This window comes from Thunnus albacares, chromosome 9 (genome assembly GCF_914725855.1).
Source record: "Thunnus albacares chromosome 9, fThuAlb1.1, whole genome shotgun sequence".
Classification (NCBI taxonomy): Eukaryota; Metazoa; Chordata; class Actinopteri; order Scombriformes; family Scombridae; genus Thunnus; species Thunnus albacares.
In genome coordinates, this window is record NC_058114.1 from 22,101,822 (window position 1) to 22,126,238 (window position 24,417).

At 39.2% G+C, this 24,417-nt stretch overlaps 2 protein-coding genes across 3 annotated transcripts; one reads left to right on the forward strand and one right to left on the reverse strand.

The window, feature by feature from the left end:
• Positions 1-6,936, forward strand: mpnd (MPN domain containing). The gene is made up of 13 exons (XM_044360741.1): positions 1-832; positions 1,388-1,590; positions 1,772-1,993; positions 2,455-2,554; positions 2,642-2,720; positions 2,822-2,918; positions 3,001-3,073; positions 3,165-3,241; positions 3,934-4,102; positions 4,765-4,835; positions 4,956-5,045; positions 5,135-5,227; positions 5,334-6,936. The coding sequence occupies exons 1-13, from the start codon at positions 829-831 to the stop codon at positions 5,418-5,420; spliced, it is 1,365 nt and encodes a 454-aa protein (XP_044216676.1). The 5' UTR covers positions 1-828; the 3' UTR covers positions 5,421-6,936.
• Positions 6,525-22,989, reverse strand: sh3gl1b (SH3-domain GRB2-like 1b). Of its 2 annotated transcripts, XM_044360743.1 has the most exons (10): positions 22,601-22,989; positions 16,514-16,582; positions 15,979-16,051; positions 15,743-15,886; positions 15,317-15,450; positions 14,909-15,067; positions 12,297-12,400; positions 11,998-12,131; positions 11,371-11,418; positions 6,525-9,488 (listed from the first exon to the last, which is right to left on the reverse strand). In XM_044360743.1, the coding sequence occupies exons 1-10, from the start codon at positions 22,643-22,645 to the stop codon at positions 9,295-9,297; spliced, it is 1,104 nt and encodes a 367-aa protein (XP_044216678.1). In that variant the 5' UTR covers positions 22,646-22,989; the 3' UTR covers positions 6,525-9,294. The 2 variants fall into 2 exon arrangements, with proteins under 2 accessions (XP_044216678.1, XP_044216679.1); XM_044360744.1 differs by lacking the exon at positions 11,371-11,418 and having other exon boundaries at positions 22,601-22,986.
• Positions 22,990-24,417: the final 1,428 nt, after the last annotated feature.

Sequence of the window (24,417 nt, forward strand, 5' to 3'; positions counted from 1 at the left end):
CCTGACATCTCTGCAGACATTTCCATGGACACTGTATTTCCTGTAGTTTTCTGTTGTGTGAATACAGGCATGTATTACCACCAGGTGGGGATAAGGGGAGCTGGAACCGCTGCTGGAGGTTTGCTGCCCTCCGCAGGCAGCTTCCCGGTATATATGAGCCCCTTTTCGGACATAAAGAAGGAACATCTCGGCGGTGGTGAAGAAAACCACATTGTAAATAGTCGAGTACGGGACAAGGTCGTGTTTCAACACCACGCAAATCACTAGCCTTCACTACTTTGTAGTGTTACTTATAAACAAGGACCCTTTAATCTTCACTTACACTTTTAATCCATCTAAATGCCAAAATAACGAGTGGTTCACTCGCACGGGGCGACACTTCATCTCTCCGGAGGAAACGCAGATATATCGCCACAGCTTATGTATCGTTTACATTTTTCAGAACAGTAAGGTCGTTTTTTCTTAATCCTACACGATTCCTTCACCTTTTTAGTTGTTGTGTAGTATTTTAAGGCTAATGAGCGTCTGTATAATGGCAGATAAACCGGCATGGCACGTCAAAAGAACACGGGGAGAGTGACAAGGACGAGGAGAGGGAGAAAGAAAGGGGAGGGGAGCTGACATTAAAGCAACACAACAAGGAAACTACACTGCAGAGCCACAGACGCCTTCATTTTATGTTTTTGAATAATAGCCGGAGCTAGTGTGGCGAAGTGTATCTGTGAAATCTGCCCGGAGCTCAACCCTCCGCACAGCCTCAAGCGCCCTGGAAAGGAGCCGCTTTTGACCGAGTTGGATTTAAAGGCGCTCTCCGACGCTTTCAGAGATATGGGTGAGAAGAATGAAAGAGGGGGTTTAATTGTAATTCTGAGTGAAATTAACAGAACAGGGAGCAGGCCTCTTCTTGCGGAGAGAGCCGTGTCCTAATGGGAGGTGGAAACAAAGGCCAACCGCATAGCTTAGCTGTAATTAATGAAATGCCAATTTAGATCATGTTTTGGCTATTTTTGGTCCCATGGGCTTCCTTTCACTAAAGATAGGATTGCTATCATTTTAGCATGCTGCACTTATGAATGATGCAGGCTGCCATTACAGCAGAGCTTTCATTATAAAGTCATTATAATGAAAATGATGGTCATTTACATTGACTTTAATGCTCCTGATGTACATAACTTTGATACACAGAGTCAGGTGCTTGGCTAATTCAGAGGACCTTTCACAAGAGGCCGTTGAATTAGAATAAATGAAGTACATATATTATAACATATCAAGTTTATAGTTGTTGTTTTTTTTTGCAACATTAACAATTTAACACCTACATCACTCCAGCAGACCTGCACATAATGCTGCTTGATGTGTGAATGTGTGTGTGTGTTTATGTCCTCAGGCTCAGAACCACCCAGCTCTCCACAGGTGGTGGAGGATGGAGGTGAGGAGGATGAGGAGGAGATGAGCGGAGGGGAGGAAGCAGACCTGCGGTCCAGTTCCGGCCGGGGCTCTCTGCTGACCCGGAGAGGCATCACCCTACGAGTGCTGCTGAAAGACGGCCTGGTGGAGCCAGGGGACGGTGTGCTGGCCATCCACTACCTGGTAATAACACACATCACTGCTTGAAAGAGTGAGAATGTATTTATTTAAGTGTTTTGTTATGTTGCTTTGTGTCTCGACCAAGACTGGTTTGATTATCTGATACACTGACAATGAAAAGTCACCCAGCAGTGGCTTTTAAAGAAGTAAACCCCGCATACATTTCTCTATTCTGCTCCCTCAGGGGAAGAACTTTGTCGGGGACCTGTTGAATGACGGGAAAATCCGATGGGTGGAGACGGGCCAGATCTTCAACTCTCCCAGTGCCTGGGCAACACACTGCAAGCGTCTGGTCAACCCAGCCAAGAAGTCTGGCTGTGGCTGGGCATCTGTGCGCTACAGGGGACAGAAGCTGGTCCAGTACAAAACCACCTGGCTGCACAAGTACCAGCCCAGCGCAGACATGGTGAGAGGAAAACTGTTGAATCTGTAAACTCTATTTATTTTTTAATGAAGCAACTATACTGCAGAAAGCAGTAGCATATTTACTGTGTTTTAAAAATCAAAAATCATGACCTAAGTTTAGACCTACACAAAAAGAAACCAAACTAAATAAGTTATTTTTATACAATTCTGTGGAAAGAACATTGAGTTCTGTCAGCTCTTCTTTTGATTATGTCGGAAATGACTCTTGACACACAGAAAGAGGAAAGAAAGAGTAGAGGAGAAATAAAATAAGAAGTGATTGTGAAAGAGGGATGATAAAATAACCAGTAGTTACTATGAAACCACTTGGCAAAGGTTGACTGGTCAAACTGATCATGTAATGACACATTTTGTGCAAATCTAAAATCTAATGAGTTATATGTCTATATCACTTTACCTACATTATCATATGTCAAATTTGTTTATTTTTTGTGATGGCAGAGCCTGGTGAGTGAGGAGGATGATGATGAGGATGAAGAGGAAGGGAAAACAGCTGTGCAGGCAGATGAGAAGAACAAAAACACCAAACCTGGATTAAATGGTATTCTTCTTTTTGTCTTCTCTTCTAACTTTGTGCAAAAGACACATTGTTTTAAACAAGCTGAAGTGTTGATCTCGGCTGTTACAGACGTAATGGTTTCACGGAGAACCGACAGAGAGAGGATTCCTGTCAGATATTGCACCCTGGGCACCAGGGATGCTGCCAGGTAGCGGCTTTTATTCAGAGTGATCAGTGAAATGTTATGTGGACCACTTTGTTCAGCATGGAGTGATTTAGAGCAAAATTGACAGTAACTTGTATCCTCAGAGATCCACACACGCTAGTGGAGCTGTCAGCCTTCTCAGCCATCAACAGATTCCAGCCTTTCAATGTAGCCGTGTCCAGTAATGTACTGCTGCTAATGGTAAGCAACAATTTAATTTAAAGGAGAATTAAGAAATACTGATAAAACACCTAAGAGACCGAGTGCTTTTTGTTCTCATTAGGATTTCCATTGTCACCTGACCACCAGTGAGGTGGTCGGATACCTCGGAGGACGATGGGATACCAATACACAACGTGAGTAAGAAAGTAACTGCAGAAAATACGCATTAGCAGAAGCTAAGAATAGAAACTTTCACACTTTCTCTTTGTGGTTGCTGTGTTTCAGTGTTAACAGTTTTAAGGGCTTTTCCCTGCCGAACCAGGCTGGCCGACAGAGACTCTGCTTCTGCTGTTGAGGAGGAGGTAATGCATGGACAGTAAATCAGCAGTCTGCACTAACAGCATGCACTCTATGCCCGCAGGAAACATGAAGGTGAATGACACCCATTTAAAAAATTCACAAGGTCTACCTGTGCCCCAGGACTGTACAGACAGTACTTGTCAACATGCATCTCTCTTTCCAAAAGCCAGGAACTGAAGAATCGACTCTTGAGTTTCCATCACTTATATAAAATATAAATGCTGCCGCTGCTGAGCTGAGTGTGTTAACCCTTGAGATTTGTGTGTGTTTTTTACTTAGAGTTTTAATACTTTCTGTTAACTAGTAACATCTAAAATTCAGTTTTTGTGGAAGTGTTCTAAGTTCACAAGCGGTGACAGAAGTGTCCTGGGATAAAGACCTAAATGTGAAATCTTTAAAGTGGTGTTCTTGCCCTTAGGCTCTGTGCACTAATGTTAGCAAAGTTATAGAAACATGTGATTGACAAACTTTGTATTTGGGACATGCAGTAAAAGGCAAACTGCAACTGCACATCAAAATTCAGCTGCACAATTTATAGAATTGCAAAATATTGTCCCAACAATTACAATTTATTCTATTTATAAAACATTGTTGAGCTTCTTCTGTGAACCAGCAATGCACATAATAATTACTGTTGTAGTAAACATTTATTTACTTTTACACAAGACAAATGAATATGGTTAATCTCTTCCAGATCTGTCAGAACCTGTTCATGCGCGGGTTGTCGCTGGTGGGCTGGTACCACAGTCACCCGCGAGGTCCGGCTCTGCCGTCTCTGCAGGACATTGACTCTCAGATGGACCACCAGCTGAGGCTGCAGGGTTCAAACAATGGCTTCCAGCCCTGTCTGGGCATCATCTGTGGTAAGTGCCTCCCTTTACATACAGTGTGGCAAGCACATCAATGAATGATGTGATAGATTATTGATCTGTACAGAGGAAATGATCTTCCACAGCCAGCTGTGAAAACAGTTCGATTAAAAAGAGACACTTAACTGATCCCATGCAATGAGATTAAATAGTGTTGAATACTGTTGTTGAAATGCTACTTTATACATTACAAAGCAGGAGATTGAGGAATTATATATAATATATGCACAGTAATTACAGAAAGGTCTACTGCAAGGTCGGAAATACTGACATGCAAGTTGCACTACCCAAAAAATTGGACTTCATTAAGAATGAAATAAGGTAAATGGTGACGTGTCTACAAATAGTAGCATATTAAATTTCGTAAACTATAAATACTGAACTTGAATGACATTGGAGTAAAGTGTCCATACAGCAGCTTCTCAGCTGGAAACATGGGTGATGTCATTTTCCATTTTGTAAATGTCGTTTTTACAGTCGAATTAATGCTTTGCAATAAAATAAGGCAGATATGAGTCAGTGATGAATGGATTGTAATTAAATGTCAGTAAAATGTCACAACTTAAAAACGTACTGTACCATAATGATTCTTGCCAAATTGTCAGCAGCAGTTTGTATTTTTTGTCTTTGCCATGACTCTTTTTTTTCTCTTTCAGGACCATATTATCATGGTAATCAAGGTGTGGCGTCCACAATAACCCCATTCTGGGTCGTTCCACCTCCTGAGGTGAGGACACAGGCACATATGTCTAATGGCATCTGGCCTACACATAGTTAATTTAAACAGATGTTTGCACTCAGGTTTCAGCTAAAGCTATGCATCCTATCATCATATTCTTTCCCGCAGCAACGGTCTAATGACTACGGTATCCCAGTAGCTGTAGAGGTCACCTATGTACAGGACAACTTCCTCACCAGTGATGTCCTTAATGAAATGGTAATACAGATGCAAAAAAATGCAAAATGTGTGTGATGTGTACTGTAAATCAATATAAAATTGTCTGCTTCTGTTTATTTCCTCTACAGATGCTGCTGGTTGACTACTACAGGGCAGCTCCCGACATCGTTCAGTTCAGCCAGTACTGGTGTCCTGATACAACCATGATGGACAAGATCAAGGTAAGAGGATTTCTACCTGGCTGTCCCCTTACTTGGATCCTCAGACTGTTTCGGGGACATCACACATGATCAAACTTGTCTTGACTTTTTTTGTCTTCTTCCTCAGGGCTCCCTGAGTTGCCACGCCCCCAAAGACCAGGCCTACTCTCAGATCTTAGAGCACGTCTACAGTCAGCTGATCAACCTGCAGTGAGTGGGGATCTGCTCTGCATGTGTGCATGTGGCCACTCTGCGTCTCAAAGTCCTTCCACTTCAAAAACCTTTTTGCGCAGAGCAAATGAGCGTACAATGTAATAAAAAAAAAAAAAAAACCTGCTTGAAAAACATGTAGATGCCTTGAAAACGCTCACCCTTGAGCAATACTTCATTTTTGATACAGCATTATTGTGAGTTCAAACACTTCAGTGACTCTGAAGGCACAAAACCTGTGAAGCTTGTATTAACCACTGATGAAAACAGAGAAATGCACAATTGATACACAAAACCAGACTGCACCAGATCAGAGAACATGAGACTAAAGAGTGTTGAAAAGCATTATTTCACAGAAGGACACTAAAAAGATTTTATGGACCAGAAGTCAGCCTGTGTTTATGCCTCGTACCTTTTACAAATGGACCTATGTGCCTATCTGTGCCAGTATCCTTGCCAGATATGTACAATGTAAACATTTCATGTGTTGTTATTGCCTTTTTAGAATGAAACCAATGAGGCGTGGTTTGGGGGAAAAAAGTGAAAATGAGTAGGGCAAAATATACTACATTAGCAAAGTATGCAGATGTGTCTTGGTTTGGGCTAAACTGTACTCTGCAATAGGTTTTGTGAATGTTTAGGTTTCTCAAGTGAAATTAGAGGGTTTCAATGTGGTGCAGGTGATTACATTGTGGTGAGCAAGGTTTTTTTTTTATCCAGTAGCCTAATGAACCGGGTGTATGTGTGTGTGTGTGCTGTGTTGTGAATGTGCCCCTCTACTGTTGGGACAGATATTTGCTCCCTCTTTACCTGTACTGTATTTATTACTAACTGTGGATTGTGTGATGAACGTGTATGAAGACAGAGCAATGCCTTAAGCCTGCTGATTGATGATCCACAAAAGCATTAAAATATACACACTGGAACTATTTAAACAAAACTGTCTCTACCTTGTTGATTTCCTTCTAAAAAATATAGACATTATACCCCACTTAACAGTTTTTGTGTGTGTTTTGTGCATGAAGCCGGAGGAAAATTAAAATTTGTGCTCAGTTCAACCGTATGAAGTACATTTTTAATGTCAGAAAATGCAAATACAACAAAAAAATATTTTTCCTCTTTGTTTATTGTAAGAAGGGGGAGATGGGGGACGAGAAAGAAGCAAGTACAAATACTTTGATAATAAAGGACAAAATATTGCGGTTAAATTCGGTACTGATACCAAAAGTAAAAAGACAACTTAAACCTATCACATACATTTACAAGGCAGAATATAGGACTACATGCAAGGATTAATTTAAAATGTTTTAAGGTCTTGTATATAAAAAAATACTATAGAGAGCCAGAATGATGCTGTTCAAAGGAGCATTTAAGACTGATTAAACAAATACATAGCCCTTTAAAAAAAGAAATCAGTGGGACATTTTTTTTCAGACATGGATTAAAATCTACATTAAAAAAAAAAAAAAAAAAAAAAAAAAAAAACAGTTTCCGCTGGTGGTCTGCTGACAAACCAAACAGTCTAAACAACACATATGCAGGAAACTGCCTGTAGTGTCATAAACGTGCAGAAATATGCACACATGCATTCCATCTTTACACAGGAAAGTGCCAACGGCTAGAGATCAAACCAAAAAATAGAAAAACGAAATTCTTGACCATTTGTTAAGTAGCTAGGTTAGGTTTTGGTTTCTGTATTAGTTACTGTACGGTGCGTTCCCCCCTTTCTTTCTTTTCCAAAGGCACTAAAACAAAGCTAGCAAGGACTTTTTTTTTTTTTGACAACAGTGTGATCCAGACAGCACCTCCTACAGTCCTTCAACTTTACCCTGAACTTTATATGAGCAGTGAAATGTAAAAAGATCACAGATGTAAACATATTAGACGAGGCCCAAAACTCGGGAGTGGGGGAAGTGTTTGGCAGCGTGGAGTGATGGACAAACACAGATAAAAGGAGGGCAAAGGTCAGACGTATGGAGCAGAGAGACTGCAAACGGTGACAGAGTACAGATTTGTCATTCACAATTAACCCCTCCCCCCCAGACAATTCAAAATCAACTGGACTGACAATAAATGTTTGGTAAAGATTCATGTTTGGTAAAAAAAAAAAAAAAAAACATAACCCAAATTAATCAAAATGGACAACAGCTTACACATATTTTTCCCTTGATGGTTTCCCTTTCAGTCCAGGTCTTTCCCTCATACAGGGTACGCTGGATTAGACTCCATCTGCAGGTGTGGCTAAATCCAGAACAAGAAGCCAGCCTTGTCTAGACAACCTGTCTACATCAGCCCAACGTGCCGACAAATAAATCAAATCAGATCCTTTGTGAATGATCAGAATCACAGGGTCAGACTTAGTTTCAGATAACTGCAGAGCAAAGATGAGTTTCACATTTTCAAAGACACGAGGGAAGGCAGTAACAGAGGGACAAATAGTGATGAATGTGAAAGACGGAATCGCTGCCAGCAGCGTCGTCTATTCAGGCACTGCATGGAGTTAACGGGTGTCTACAACAGGTCAAACGACTGAAGCAGGTAAAAGAAAAGGCTTAACATGCTCAGACAAACAGGCCCATAACTAAATGAATATATGGCTGTTATAGAGTATTTAGTTTAAAAAAATAGGCGCATTGAGAGAAATGTTTCTATTGCATTTAACAAAGACTTTTTGGCTCTGTCTCCTCTATTGAACAGACTAGCAGACAACCACATCACTGACAAATCATTCTGCATTTTTTTAGACAACAAACACGTGCCTGCTTTAAGTGACAAAAAGGTGCAACGTCTGCATTCAACTTTGGGTCTGTGTGTAATGGTGGATTAAGTCTGTCACACACACATACACACACACACATACACACACACACACACACACACACACACACATATCAATCTCATTTGAGTACCAAGGTGCAATTACAACATTTTCTCACATATTCAGTAAGCAGTTCTACTCTTTAAAAACTACTGTAGTAAGTTGAGACGAACACAAATCAAATACTGAAATAAACGGGACCCTCACTGACGCCATCATCACTGGACAGCTTAAAAAAAAGAGCATTTACAAATAGGCCAATACCTGCCAATGATATAAATCACAAATCTGAGGCTAATTTAGGCCTGTCTTTCTCATTAAAAATGTGATACAGTATTATTTATTTATTTATTACTGTAGGTTAAACTAGATAAAACCACATTTTAGTCATGTGTAGTTCCATTTTTAGTCAGGAAAAAGTCATTCTCAGTCTGGCCAGCAGGTGGCATCAAGAGATGAGCTCCAGTCATTGTGGGGCAAAAAAAAAAAAGATTTGAAATGAAAATATTAACAGTCAAGTTACAAATAACAGTAACTTGGCTTCTCCAGTCTGAAAATGGTCTGTTAAGTTGGTGACCAACCTGAGTTTTAAACAGACTGCAGTCATGCAAAGAGGATGATATGAATGTGTCTCTTCAGTCATCAAACAACCAGATTTAATATAAATTCTCTGTTTTATATCAGTAATTTGTGGTAAAAAAAAAAAAAAAGGAAAAAGAAACCTCATACATGTTTTATCAGTTAGTCCTCAAGAAATGTTTTTCACTGTCAGATTACGGGTAATGATGTTTTGTGTCCATCTTAGTCCTTTTACCTTTGGGTGACACAGGTTGATACTCTGGTCTGGACTTTGAAATGTGACCATCCTCTCCACAACTCCTGATGACACAAGTGCTCGTCTGTGATGACGACGTTAAGAGTTGAATATTCTGCGAACCATCCCTTGGCTTCACTTTCCTCCCTCTGTACTAATTCTACTCCCGCTCTCCTCCTCATCCTCCTCCTCCTCCTCCTCCTCCTCTCCCATCAGTCTCCTCTCAGCTCTCTCGCTCTCTTAATATTAGTGTGGCAACGGAACAAGGACCTCGACGTAGTTTTGAGGGAAGAATCCCGACTGGCTGTTCAGCATTCCCTCATACCAGTTCTCGTCGATCTGATTGGTCAGGGTGATGATGTCGCCCTCGCGGAAGCCTAGCTCGCCCTCGTTTTCTGGCTCGAAGTCGTACAGCGCCTTACAGCTCGGCTGCTCCGGGGCTAAGAAAAAACACAAATACGGAGAAAAGGAGGAAAATCAGTTCGTAATTTAGTAATGCGTTTATGTTAGTACAACACTAGTATCTGGTAGAGTCAGATCATGAGTAACACAGCAATGTGTAACAAGCTCATTAGTGCTGACAAAGTGAATCTTTGACCAAAAACCAAAACATCCTTGGACACCAGGTTTCTGTTAGACTGTTCTATATCATTTCCTCCATCTTTCCCTCTCTGTGTGACCTCACATAGATCAGCAGAGGAGAGTAAGGCTCCATGCACAGACAAACTAGGCTTTTTTGTCTCCAAACAATTTTCTCATTGTATCAAGGTTTACTCCACAAACTGCTGGGCAGGCTAGAGATGGGGAAAGCTTTGGTGGCTCATTCTCTGTGTTTTTACTCCCTACTGTATCAAACTACAGCAGCAGAATTAATGTTAACACTTTGTGAAAAAGGACAGAATCTGAAGCAATTTAATTACAATTACAAATATTTCTCCAAAGTGAGTTAAACAAGTTAAAAAGGACTGGAAATCATCTCTCTGATATGACAAGTTGATAAATAAAGCGATTAGCATGTAACTTAATGTGACCCACTTTTCTGTTTGGCCACTTCAAAAATAATAACAGTCTTCATGAAATGTTGATTTTGTCTACTTTCTACGATAACCAGTAAAAATGAATTCATAAGGAAATATAGTTGATGAATATGTGTGATGTTGAAATAGTCAACATCACACAACACACTGCTGGTGTAAGTAAATTTCACAGCAATTCAAAAAAAAAAAAAAAGTTAGTTTCTCATTAATATGAACATGTGATATATGCTCTAAAGTTAAGAGATGTACTCCATATTGTCCCCTGGCTTCAAAATAATTTACACATGAAGTCAGATTATGGATGATGATCCATATACTTTGCTCTTCACGGGTAGGGACAAAAATTGAAATACAGACATACTGTAATCAATGTGTAACAAAAGAAATGTGATGAATACTGAATGTGTTTCATAATTGTTAGATTCAGAAACTCAACAAACCAAATTTGGTTTTCTACAAAAAAAAAAGAGACAATTACTACTACAGGCTACATTAGTATGTAAACAAATGCCACTAATAACTTAACTAACTTCATTAATATCAACAAAATGTGTTCTAACAAGAAAAAGCCAAAATCTCACACAATACAAGTTAGTAAATAAAACAGCGTTAGAGGATGCTGAAACCAAACATTACACCTAATGTTCAGATGCTCTATGTGTCATTCAGTGTTCAACCTGCCACCTGTATTCAAAGGCTTACGACAAGGACATTAATGTAGTTGTAAGGACTGAAACATTAGTCCCCTCATGGTTTTGTATATAAACTAAAACAGGCTGTGCTAAGATCTAAACTTTCATTACAGCAGCCAGAAAGTCCGCTACAGGGAAGAAGTCAGTAACTTTCAGTAGTGTAGCTTCTGTGCAGAGCTCTAAAACCTGACTGAAATATCTTTAAAAATGTACAGTATAAATATCCTGTGTGGCAATATCCTGTTGAATTTCAAACCGTTGAGTAAAAAAACAGTAGTTCTCACAGTAAGAGTATCAGTATCTTGATTGTTGTTTTGTGGCCGAATGTTTAAATCAAATGTGGACTAAGCCAGCATTTGCAGAGCTGAACTTTCAGCAAGTTAGATAGCAGTATCTAAAAAGGACAGGATGTGTATTTGATACACAAGCACACAATGTACATGCTATGGCACTAGACATGCACAGTAAACCACCAGTGAGAGGCAACTTACATCCTACTTCCTACATTTCACACCAGAAGCTGTGCAAGCACACTGGACCATTTCAAGACCACAAAAAAAAAAAAAAAATGGCCCACACAACCTGTGACTCACACAATCTGGGCTTCCGAAAGGACAATCTGGCCAAGTGAAACGATGGCTCTGATGATGTCACAACAGGAAAGGGGAACAAGGTCAGTTGGAGGAAGGCCAGCCAGATGACATGACACACACAGAAACACACACACACCCCTCCCCCTCACACAGAAACACACGTCCATTTTCTCATGGTCAATGACTGGGTACATTTCAAAAGTTCAGTGCACACCTCTATTTACAAGACTAGAGAAAAAACACTGAATGTGTTTAACATATTTCTGCTCAGTGCTACTTATTGGTTGCAGCTCTTCAGCAAGCCAATATGGCTCAGTCCATCTTCTGTGTGTGTGGAAACAGCTGGACGCTTTGTTGTTGTTGGACCTCTGGTATGGTGGCTCTTTTCCACATATTTTATGATGCCCTTTTGTGTGGCTTTGAGAGTGACGCAATTGTAAGGATGAATACAAAATAATGCAGAGAAAGGTTTTTTTGTTCTCAGACACCATACGTTCTCTTTGGCCAACCATACAGCCAGTCTCCTCATACAAAAAAGTGTTCATGGCAAAATGTTGATGTTAAATCAACACCAATGGATATTTAGTTTTTTATGACCCATCTCCATTGCAGACTACTGTATCTTACCTGAGTTACGTGAAGGTGGAGGGGCCATTGAGGTTGAGTAACCACCATTTGAATGGTTGTTGTCTCCGAAGTCAAAGATAGGTTTGGGTTTCGGTGTGTATTCACGTCTTGGTCGAGATTGGGCCTCATTCATCCTGTTAAAAAAAAAAGAAAGAAGATGAACTGAGTTGAGTTTTACGTTTACAAACCTCTATGCCAAATACAAAATGATGTTCGAAGTTGGCGTGACTGGATTACAACCACACTCGAGCAGCAACAAGCAGAAAGCTGCACAGCTGTGTCAGGTTTCATTACTGCACCTGTCTCGAAGTTTGTCAGAAAGCTCCTCCAGCACCTGCACGGCCTGTCTGTGGTACTGCAGTTGAGACTCCACCAGGGATGAGAGCTGGCTCACCTGCTCTATCTACACACACACACACACACACACACACACACACACACACACACACACACACACACACACACACACACACACTATAATCAGTTTCAGTTCTTCATTTCAGGCATTTCAATGGATTCAGTGGAACAGTTTCGTATTCTGGATAATAACTAAAACGGTTCATAAAAGCCCCAGTAACCATATATGGGCATATATTGCACCTTGGAGATTTGCAGATATGAATTATAATACATATTTTATATAACTGTCTGACAAAATAATCTTAACTTGTGGCCCACAAAAATGATCTTTTTTGAATTGCGCTGAAATTTCCTGACATATATTCTTCAAACAGTAGTAGGGAATGACAGGAAAGAGGCAAACAGAGGCATTACAGAACAGAAGGAGCTCCTGCTGGTAGGACTGGTCATATTCACACAGACAACCAGTCCTCATTATTAAAACTAACCTCTCAATTGCAGTGCTATAGTATAATAAAACACACTTATCAGTTTAGATCTGAATGCACTCAGATATATGCTCCTATGCCTCCTCACCTACAGGTGTGCACACCTACAGTTATCTACAGGGCAAACAAATGCTGTAACTCCTCAACCCAAATAGTGATTAAATGATATAACTGTTCAATTGTAGCTATTGAAAGACGTGTTTATCTGCACTGTGCGTGTTATTGAGCTGAATGGGCGTGTTTTATTATATCTTTATAGGTGTAGCAAATGGAGTGTATGTTTGCCCTGTGGGTGTGTATTGGGCAGCAGCCCCCTCCCATGCTACAGTGATACTTAGTCAAGCTCTGCAGCGTAATAAAATGTTTCACATGATAAAGTGGAGTCACTATACAGTACATCACAAGAAGGCCTAGACTGAAAAGACACTGTAGTTATCCTTTGAAATGTTCCTCATTGATATCTACATATTAGGGATGGATTTTTTTGATTTGATGTTTATATTGCTATAAGGACCTCAGAATCTGTATTTTTAGTCTGTATATAATTGTTCTTTTCCACTGTGCTGAAAGCAGTTTTATGTCACAAATTCTGTAATGCCATGTTAAGTATGACTAGCCGTCATCTCTAGAAGAACCCCTGATTTTTTGAACAAATCATTGTTTTAAAGTTGGACCATACAGTGGAAGGATCAGACTTCAAATTACGCTTTAGTGCAGCCATTCTCAACCACCGGGCCTCAGAGTGTCATCTATTAGGCCGCGGAGGCAGTGGTACTGGCAAATGGTTAATTTTTTTTTTTTGGTAATTTACAAAGCTAGTTATTTTTATATCTAAATGTATTCAAGAATTCACATAAATAAAAAACATCAAATTAAAATGCATAATATCAATGACCAGTTACATTTCAATATCCAATCGCACCAATCACAACACATCATAAAGTAGAGACAAACGTGTTTTGCCACTGTTAGCTAGCTAGCTTTCTCTGTGGATTCTGCTTCAGAAGACATGTCTCTATCCACTGTGTTGGAAAATGAACTGATGGAACTATCAGCAGCCTGAAGCTTCAGCTCACACAAGTTGACCTTGCTTCATTCTGGATACTGGCTGCCAGTCAATATCTCTCTCTGTCAAAATGGGCAAACACATTTCTGTTGCTTTTCACCACCACCTATTTATGTGAGTCAGAGGTTTCAATTGTGACCATCACAAAATCAAAGGCAAAGAGCAAACTGAAAGCAACTTTGACTGCTACTCTGCATGTCAGCCTCTCACCAATCCCACCAAGACTTGATCTCATTATTTCCCAGAAGCAAGCCAAGTGTCTCATTGAGGGTAAGCAGAATATTTATTTTGGTCATTACAGCTGAAAGTGGCATAACACATATTTGCAGCCCAGTTTTTTGTCATGTTTTTTTTCCCCCATTTATTTGGGAAGGTGGTCCTTGGAAATATTTTCACAATCAGAAGTGGGCCTTAAGTTACAAAAGGTTCAGAACCCCTGCTTTAGAGGACACTGGAGGTGTGCAAAATGATGATATTAGATTGTGAACAATTAAAATATCTCCATGATTTGCCTTTACAGAGAAATCGTTAGTATCATCCTACAGTGCACATTGTATCAGTTCAGCTCCGTGATGGAGTGCAGTCTGCTAGTAGAAGGCTAACTGGTTGCAGCACTGACATGGCAAGCGCCTTGTACCACATCTCCAAACTGCTGGTGAAATCTACAGCAGTTTTAATGTCCTGCTAGGAGGCTAACCTGCTGCCCATCATGCTAAACTGACAGCTGGGCTGCAGTTTAGCTTGCCTGCTAACTGGTAGCACTTATTTCTGTTATGCTGTTACGTCAGCTCAAGTGTACTGTGTCGTTGCCTTTTTTTTTTTTTTTTTTTTAAATATAAATGATGCACATCTTGCTAGTTATCCGAAACGACACACTATTGTGATTGTGACATTGTGATACTGCCTGAAACAAATCATGATATGATATTTTTGCCATATTGTCCTCCCCTAGAGGACATTAACACCACACACCAAACAGTGATAAATAAGCACTCACATCAGTCTCCAGCAGGTTGTACATGCTGGTCTCTGCCACTTCCTTTGACTCATGAAACTTCTCCAGGGCCTGTCGAACTTCCTCATCTGGGATCTTGCCCTGACGCTTTTTCTTGTAGTCGTAGTCCAGGCGACGACCTTCCAGCTTCTTTAGGTGGTGCTGAGATTGTTAGAGCGTTAGCTTAGTGTGTTTTTAAGTTATGACAAGAGTCTGTTGTAGACTTCTTTTATATATATTTTACACCTGCTCAGAGTCATGAATATGTGATTACACTCTTATATCTTCAGAAATCCGACAATTTGCAGAAATAACGAAAAAAACAAGATTTAATTTGGTATGTGTGACTCGTATCTCCTCATATTATGTAATGAAAGAGATGAATGAACTGACTGTTAGTGCGCCAGATACCTGTATCTCTCTGAGGTCCTTGTCACAGAGCCCTTGCAATGGATCAATGAAGTTCTGTTTGACATCGATGTCTAGAGAGTCTTTGACTTCTGCCATTCTCTTCATGGCCTCTCCTACATCTACTAGTGCTCCGCCTGAACCACACAGACAGAGATTAACAGCTCAATGAAACGAGTAGATTTATAGTATATAAGTACCATCGTACTTTATCAACACTGGACCACACATACAGAGACAGATGGTATCTCACAAAACCACACACATACACAAACAGACAGAAGTACAATACCTAAATTAGTCAGAAAGCAGTACATCACACATACCAACCATGATCACCCAAAAACTCATAACAACAAAGCCAAACGTTCCTCTTCCAGGAAATTATAATCTTTAACTACAATACGCATCCAAACACACATATCTTACCAAAGTTAGTGTCTTCTCCGAGATCCCGTCCATACTTGGTCATACACTCTCCTAGAAGCCCCTCTGCCTGAGGGTAGCCTGGGTTCTTCACCTGACCGCGGATCTTGGACATGGTGTTCAACATGGACAGTTTGGCCCTCGATGCTGTGGAGGTAAGGGAGAAAGAAGTGAAACGAATTTCAATCAAAGAGTTCAAATAATTTAGATAAACGCAGGTAATCAGGTTTTCTTCTCACCTGGGTTTGGCTGAAGGTACTCTGATGTTTTGGTGATCACATCTGCAACGGCTTTACTGGTCACATCTACTTTCTACAAGAAAACAGCGAGTACACACATCAAAATGGTTCAACAGAGCTAGTGTAATCACATAAATGAAATAAAAAAGTAACAGGCAAAGGAAGTGTTGTGTTTAACAGTCAGTTAATCATTGCTTGCTCTTAAGTTCATACATAGAAAAAGTATTTAAAGAATATAGATCAGTATGTTATTTTTTATTCCCATCAAGTTTGGTTATTATGTATTTTTTTGTGACATGCTGGTCTGACACAGCCTGAAAAAAAGTGCTTTTTTAAGCACTCATATTTCACTTTATATTGTATTTCAACATACTGTCATTAAAGAACAAAAGCCAAAATGAATACTGGCAGTGATTGGCTATGAGGTTGTGATGTCAACACAGCAGTCAAGTTTGTGTACTGTGTAAAACCAACCAGGCCCACAGCTCTGGCCAAAGATGTTTTTCTTTTACAACCACAGAAAGATCCCTCTTACCCGTTCCAAGTCTCTGAAGTCATCATCTAGTTTCGTTCCTTCTGCACCTCCAACTTTCTCACTTACCATCTAGAGAGAGAGAGAGAAAGAGAGAGAGAGGGAAAGGAAGAGAGACAGAGTGCAAATTAATGTAATGCTGCTCATAAGGTTTTGATTTGAGCGTTAAACAAGACTAAGCTCATCTCTAATTTACACATTCACACACCTGCTTTCTTTCTTTTAGCAAAATATACTGTATGTGCTGAATAAATTCACCCTCAAGCTCATACTGAACGCTCTGTGATGTGTTGACATTTAACCTAACTCCACAGGTGAGGTTTCCTGCATTTTTTTGACTTTGTTAAAGAGTGAATATCTGAAATTTTAAAGTAGGAAGAATAACAAATAACACACTGAGCAACAACATGAACTATGTTACACAATCCTTTTTGTTTGCACTTAGCAGGATGAAAAATGTTGGATCAGTTAATTCCATTACTTCTATCTGAATAAAGACAATGTGCTACAACTTAAGTAGACTAAAACATGTTGATTGAAAGCATCTGTATTACCATGTGAGATCCCTCACCATGTTTCTAGGCCACAGACTAAAGTCATAAAAAATTGAAAACAGCCCAGTATCTGTGTGTGTACAGTACAAGCATTTTTATACATGCTTACTGCCCAATTTATTCAACTTCAAGCAGTTCTCTAAGCTGTTTTTAAGATATACTGTTAGTCACAGAGAACTGAAATGAAACGAAACGGTTATTGAGTCTGAACAGCTGTAACTTTAAGATAATTAAAGTCTTGACCTGCTGTGCCAATGAGCTACATGGTTCCATATCTGAGTTTCTCCAAGTGGAATGGGCAGAAAAACAACTCCAATCACCACCAGTAAGATAATGAAGACGACATGATGCAACAACAGTCCTTGGTTGCAGAGTACTATGTAGACTCATTCTGCAAGAATAACTATGACTAGTTTGGGTTTTTTTTTCCTTATGTTTGTGCCATGAATCCAGTCTAGATTTCATTTTAGTAATAATTAGACCAATAACTTTTACCTTACACATTTTCTTGACACTTCTGTAATAATAAACCTTTTGTCAGGCCAGGAAGTGTCTTGTTTTTGTGCAATTACTATCATTAAAGTTTGAGAAAAATTTCAACTACCCTGATGTTAATCTTTAATTATTTCACCCAACAGTATTAACAGAGAGGGTGATTCAAACTGTTTGGATGGTTAATGAAACACCACAAGAAAGGCCCTGAGAAAGGGAAATAATTGTTCAAAACTACATTTGTAAGATCTAAATTTTATACCCTAACACTACAGTAGATGTTCCTCAACATTTTGAGGTGACATTATTACTATCCCGAAACACCACTGTGCACGTCATCAGTAGGGATGGGATGATAAATGATAATGACTTTTATCGTGAATCACAATAAAAACACTCACAATCAGTTGATCGTAGTAATTTCCATTACCAGGATAATCATAAATCTGGATAATCGTGAATACCCTCAAGAGTGACTTGAAAAAGCTGTCTAGCTCACTAACATACAATCCTATATTGATATCCTGATTTATTTTGAATTGCCACTAGGGTGATCCTACATCTTTCCAGTCATTCAAAAATCCTAAACCAGTCACCATGGCCGAAGGCTCAGCTTCCCTGTTGTATCCCCCACAAAAAAAAAAAAAAAAAAAAAAACGTACAAAAGTATTCCAAATGACAGGAATTATCATGTAAGAAAAATAGACTCACATTATGTTGCCATTATTTATTCATGCAGGGGATTTATGATTACCTTATTTAAGATTGATTGTTTTTCACTAAAAAGGAAAAAAAGATGTGTCCTATATGTGATGCAATAAAGACATTTGTTTCTTCACAAAATGTAAGATAAAGTGATTCCGGTGTTTTAGTGCCATTTTAAGATTAAGATTATCAGGATAATATCGTGAATTGCAAATATTTTGGCCACGATAATCTTGACATGAAATTTTCATATCATCCCATGCCTCCTCAACTGTGACTGATTTCCTTCACCGTTTTAACTAAATTAGTCTTTAGACAACTAAGACCTGGACTAGACTTTATAGGCATGTATAATTTGGAAAAGCCTGACATGATTGCCTTTCAAATTTAAGACAGAGCAACAGCAGTTTGAGTCATTTCCTAAATGACTCAAAACTATTGTTTATGACCTTTTGTGATTACTGGAACTTCAGACTTTCTGGGTCTGATGGACAATGCTTCTTGTAAGAAATATTTAACGGGTGAGTGAACAGTAGAGCTTGATATGTAGTCTAAGTTTGACATCAAAGCTTCAAAAATGTGGAGTAAGTAAGGGTTTTTTCATCTATTTCTTTGAGGTTTACACATATAATTCTAACAAACAGAGAATGAAACACACTATGGTTATGCTCGCACCTCAGCAGCAACAGCAGCAGCTGAGAGTAACAGTCTGGGATCTTTTAATGCTGAATTTCTGCTGTATGTGGAAAGCACATGACAGGGGGCCTTGGGGGATTCAGGTCACAAGTAAAGACACAGCCTCAACCCTCAGCCTACTCAGCATTTCACTCCCTCCCTCAGAGGTAAGAAAAGATTGCAGTCTGCAGTCCTAAATTTTTGTAATCTTGTCTGTTTTTAGCACTCCTTCCTTACAATACTTTTTGGAAGGGTAATGAATGTAATTTATGATTAACCCACTCTTAGATTATATATAAGCCACAAGACTTAAGCTTTTAGTCTTTTTTGGTTTTGGGAGGTAGAAAGTGAATCCCTGGAATAATCTGTTAGCCACCAAGTACTGTTGTACTGCATTTTTTTCTTTTGCAAGTAAAAACATAAAGTCCTCATATCAGTGTAACATCACTATTTATATGCAAACAAGATCTAAAGGAATGAAGCCCAACACATCCACAAAAAGTTATCATTGGGAAGCTTTAGTATAAATAGCACATGCAGCTACACAATGGGATCAGTCTAAAACAGGTATCTTTTTAATCATAATGACATGATGTTATTATGGTATTAGTTAACAGCAAGTGGATTATCACAGAGCCTAGTTCAAGCTCTTGCTTGGTCTCAGATGACTGAGAGATTGCAAGGCCGAGAAAGTCGAGTAATTATACAGAGGCCTTGATACAAAATGAGCTGCAAGAGAAATATTTGCATTGCGTTCTACCGTAGCATATGGAAATCAGCTGGTTAACATTAAATGGTGGGAGAAACCACATTACTCTCACTCTGTTAATTTGTCTCACACAACAGACTTGTCTCTTAGCTGTAGCACATATGTTGGCTATTTTTAAAGTCATCATATGTAATAAGAAAACATCTTAAGAGCAGGATTAAAGGGGAAAAAAAGAAACAGCATTTTATCTAATACTTGTGTGAGAGAAAATGAAATCATGTCATACCTAAGATGAGACATTAAAGTAGGTCAAAGTCATGCAAGCTCAAAACTAGATATAAAAAGAGCCCTGCCCAATTAGTGGGACTGTGATCAGATAAAGAAAGTGAAGCTATGATAGAAATTACGCTGCCTTCTGGTGATCTATAAGAAACTGTCAAGTATTCTCATCACATCACTGAAACTTAGTGAGTGTTCAATACTTTCAATCCTTTATTACTTCACTTTAGTGACACCTCCTGGGTCCTGTCCTTTTAAATTGTTTTCTCACTACCCTTCATCTTAAATTCAAACTATAGCTCCCTCAATTAGCTGCACCTGTAGCATACTGCCTGCTGCTTCTTACACTAATGCTACCATTGTTCCATCAGCACCCGTATTATGACTGACTGGCGTAATAATATCGAACACAAGGATTTATTGAAGACTGAGTATCGTTCTTGCAAATGAATCAAGTCTCCACCAAACTATAATATATTTTACTTTTTACTTTTGTTAGACCAGTAAGTAAGTGTGATGCATGTTTTGAAGAGGCTTAGTGCAGCGTTTCTAAACCTGTGAGCTGGTCCAACAAAAATTCACTTATCATATTATGACCAATATAAATTCTCAATACTGATTAGCTGTCAGGTGACTATTTATTTCTGGCAACTGGACAAGATGACTGGACACATGTGGCTACAGCTGCAACGATCAGTCGATTAACAGATCAGAAAATTAAACTGCAAATTATTCTGATAATTGATTAAGTCCATTTTCAAGAATAAAATGCCATGACTTGATTGTTTTAAGTTCTTCAATGTGAGAATTCGCTGTCCTCACTTGTCTTACATTAAAGCAAACAAATAGTAAATTGTGATAGACATTTATGGCCACTCTCTGGTGTTTTATAGAGTTGATTAAACAAGAAAATAATCGTCAGGTTACTGTTGCAGCCCTACATCTGGTGCAGGTATTTGTTTACTGTTGTTTGTGCTAGTTTTAAAATCTAGGTAACAACAGCAACAGCTCAACTTGTACAATGTTATTTATATAACCACTAAAAAGATTAGATAAATAATTTTTGTCAGCCGGTTCTTTGCGTCATCAATTAAAATTATGTAATGGACATCTTGTTGGGTATAACCCCACACTTAGCATAAATATTTACATTCAGCTGTGAACTGAAGCATTTGAGAACCAGAACTGTATATGTGCATCAATAAACTTATTCTTTAGCGTATCAGATACTGTCATTTCGATTCTCCATGCTGACACCTACAACTTGTATGTGTGAGATCTTGTTTGTGACTGAGAAGCCCTTGAGTCTGACATTTCAGGTTTTAAGATTTAGTGTAACACAAATTCTTTGAAAAACATTAAAAGGGAAGGCGAGACAGTGAAAAAAAACAAGGACATGTGTCATCTATGGCACAGATATATTATTTCAGAGGCCAACTTCCTGCATGCCTCCAGCTAAAAGAAAATCTGAACTATGTCAAGTGTTATTGGCTCTCCTGCAGTTTTGGCAAGAAAAGCAGCTGCATTGCAGTCAAATAAAGGGAAAGCACACTCTTTACACTTCCTTCCCTGCATCATTCCTCAGCTCACTAATGCTCTTTATCTCCCTGCACCTTTATCTCCACCTTTACTGTTCTTCTACATTACAGCCAGTGCCAACAGTCCTAACATGACAGCCTTAAAATCTTGTTTATTTTTCTCCTCACAACCAAATCATCAGGGATCTGAGTGTGTTCCTGACAGGAAGCTGGGGCAGAAACCAAATGTCTTTCCTGCTTAGATCAGCAGGGGTAGGAAGAAAACAGACCCAAGAATCTTTTTGCACCGTCTCCGCCCATGACTGTGAGAGCAAACCAAAATTAAAAACATTCACAACGAAGGTTCAGACACTAAATTGTGTATGACTTTTACATTTCCATGGCGAGTAATGGCAGTTCTAACGCAATGATTGTTCAGCTGTTCAGCCTAAAATGCCTTAATTATTTATGTAGCTCGATAAACAAAAGACTAACACAAAACACAGCTGGAAAATAGGTAATTAGGTCTTTCACTTCAAAGGAGACAGCGTTACTGAAATCTAATGTTCAGGTAACACTACCTCACCGATGGAAAAAAGGAAGGTATTTCTATAAATGCCCCCAAACTGTTAACTCACATGTTTCAATTTTAGTTAATAGTGTATTTTACAAGACTTTTCGTGTGATGTTTTTCACTTTTAGAGCCCTGACTCACCCGGAGAGTCCCTGAAGGCAAACACAGCTAATGTTTAACTTGCCACAGGATGTGTCTTTACTGAATCTGAATTGGTGCACTGCTGGTTAGGATAACATGAAAGCACACAATGTGAAATAGCGGTGAAGCTCAATAATGTTACTTAACGATAACTAAAGTAAGTTTACACTAATGCAAAACATGTCCGAAAAGATGCTTGTTAACTTTAACGCTAGCTGAAAAAAAAAGTACACAGAGTGCCAACTAAAAATAACATTGACATTTTAGCACACCGACAAAAAAGGTTTCTAATGTTAGCTTTCTGCTAACACCAGACAGCAACAGCCACATCAACAGAGCTTTAATAACATTAACTAGCTATAAACCGCCAGCTAATGATGCTAAATGAGGCTAGCTGCTAACAAATACATGACAGTTGCTAGCAAGGAGAAAAGTTTAGCAAACCTGACTGGCTTTATAAAACTGTTTCTTCAAGCCCGCTACAGACATCTTGGACCCCGGCTGTCGTCAACTTCCAATGAGGGTGTAACTAGGTCACGATATAACTTAAGTTAGCGATATAACGTTAGTTTGTTAGAAAATGGGCCAGCGTAAAAAAACGTTTAGGAGGAATCATAGGACTGCACAGCCGTCACTCCGAGTCGGGACACGCCAACTGACCACGTCCACGTCGAGGGTGACTCTTCCCACTGTCACAGCAGTGAACGGAGCGAAGAATGAAAAAAAGAAAAAAAAAACACTACAAAACGCAAGCATAAACAACCCGGGGTACGTTACTACGCTGTACTGAGCACCAAATCAGCACTGGCCACTTAAAAGAAATCAGTTTGCTGAGTCTACATCGTAAACGCTGTGTGATTCTTGAGTTGGTGCACACTGACCCCTGCTGGATGACACGGGTACACACCTGTCTGTCTGCTGCTGCATTCACAGGCCAGATGTTCCCGTTCCCAGTCTTATGCAATACATAGGCCTTTGTTATGTATAAAGAACAAACCTGGAAGGCACTGATCTGCCAAAAATAATGAGATGAGATATTATATGTCTGTGATGGTTTAAAATGTGACTGGATCGACCTGCCGACGACCTGTCGCAGGACGGACGGACAGACAGACAGACAGATAGATAGATAGATAGATAGATAGATAGATAGATAGATAGATGTTACAGCAGTCAACATTGAGATAAAAAAGGTAAAAGTAATATATACAATAACTAAATAAACTAACTCAAATATAAACAATTTGGTCAAGTGGATATTGCTACGGTAGTAAAATGTATGATTGTCTATGGATGTCAGTATTGAGAGGAGCTGCTGCTACAGGTGGCCACTAGAGCAGCACCATCTTGCATTTATGGTAAATATTTCTATACTGGAATACTACCTACTTGTACTTAATGTGTAGTAATTTGACTAAACACACACATTTAAGAAAATGCCACAAAACTGCATGAAATGACACAGGAACCCTCCTCAAGACAGGGCCTCAAGATCAGGTAATAAATCAGGACCCGTTTTAAGTCCCTTATCATGTCAGTTTATATTGTGCTTCAGTGGTGCAGATCTCCAAACAAATTTTTAATTAAACCAGTACAAACCACTTGATACACAGTAAGCCTGGAGCTTTTGGGGTCCCAGGTCAGTTGCCAAGCTTTCCTGGTTGGTAATCCAGCCTTGGCTTAAAGAAATCAAACTGGACTGTGTTTTCTCTCTACCTTGACATCATCTAACCATCTAAATAGTTTTGATTCATTTGATGAGAGTTTGATGACATTTTCATTTGATGAGGCCTGATACAATGAGGATGGATCGCATTATTTGCAGTGCTCAAAGCATTTGAAAAATTCAACAGAAAAATGTCTTTACCCACAAACAATGTCCTGATTACTTTCAATTATCCACAGATCTAACTGAGAACAGGTTGTCCCTGACATTACTTTGTACTTAAGAGATAGTATCAATGAAAACTGTTGACAACAAGGTCTGTGAGTTATGCTGAGTAACTGGGGCATTGTTTCCACAAACACACACATTGCTGTTGTGGTTTTTAAATGCTAAATTCATTTCACCTTATGCTGTGGTGGCAGCAGAGGCTTCAAAACTTCACATAAATCTGAAACTACTTGCATGGCTCCAAAATGGATTAGAGAGGTAATTTTCTTTTTTATGGGGATAAACTAACATTTCAAAAGTAGCCAAGAGAGGAGACATAACAGAAAGGAGAAAATGCAACCTTTGGTCTGATTAGTCATTGTTTTAG

What these genes read in the sequence shown, in the direction of transcription:
- mpnd (XM_044360741.1), top strand. An exon ending in TGCTGGCCATCCACTACCTG is followed by an intron (nt 1,591 to 1,771) that starts GTAATAACACAC and finishes CTGCTCCCTCAG; the next exon opens with GGGAAGAACTTTGTCGGGGA. An exon ending in GGCACCAGGGATGCTGCCAG is followed by an intron (nt 2,721 to 2,821) that starts GTAGCGGCTTTT and finishes TTGTATCCTCAG; the next exon opens with AGATCCACACACGCTAGTGG.
- sh3gl1b (XM_044360743.1), bottom strand. Translation starts at nt 22,645, where the DNA reads ATGTCTGTAGCGGGCTTGAAGAAACAGTTTTATAAAGCCAGTCAG. An exon ending in ACTTCAGAGACTTGGAACGG is followed by an intron (nt 16,052 to 16,513) that starts GTAAGAGGGATC and finishes GTTTTCTTGTAG; the next exon opens with AAAGTAGATGTGACCAGTAA. An exon ending in CGGAGAAGACACTAACTTTG is followed by an intron (nt 15,451 to 15,742) that starts GTAAGATATGTG and finishes TGTGTGGTTCAG; the next exon opens with GCGGAGCACTAGTAGATGTA.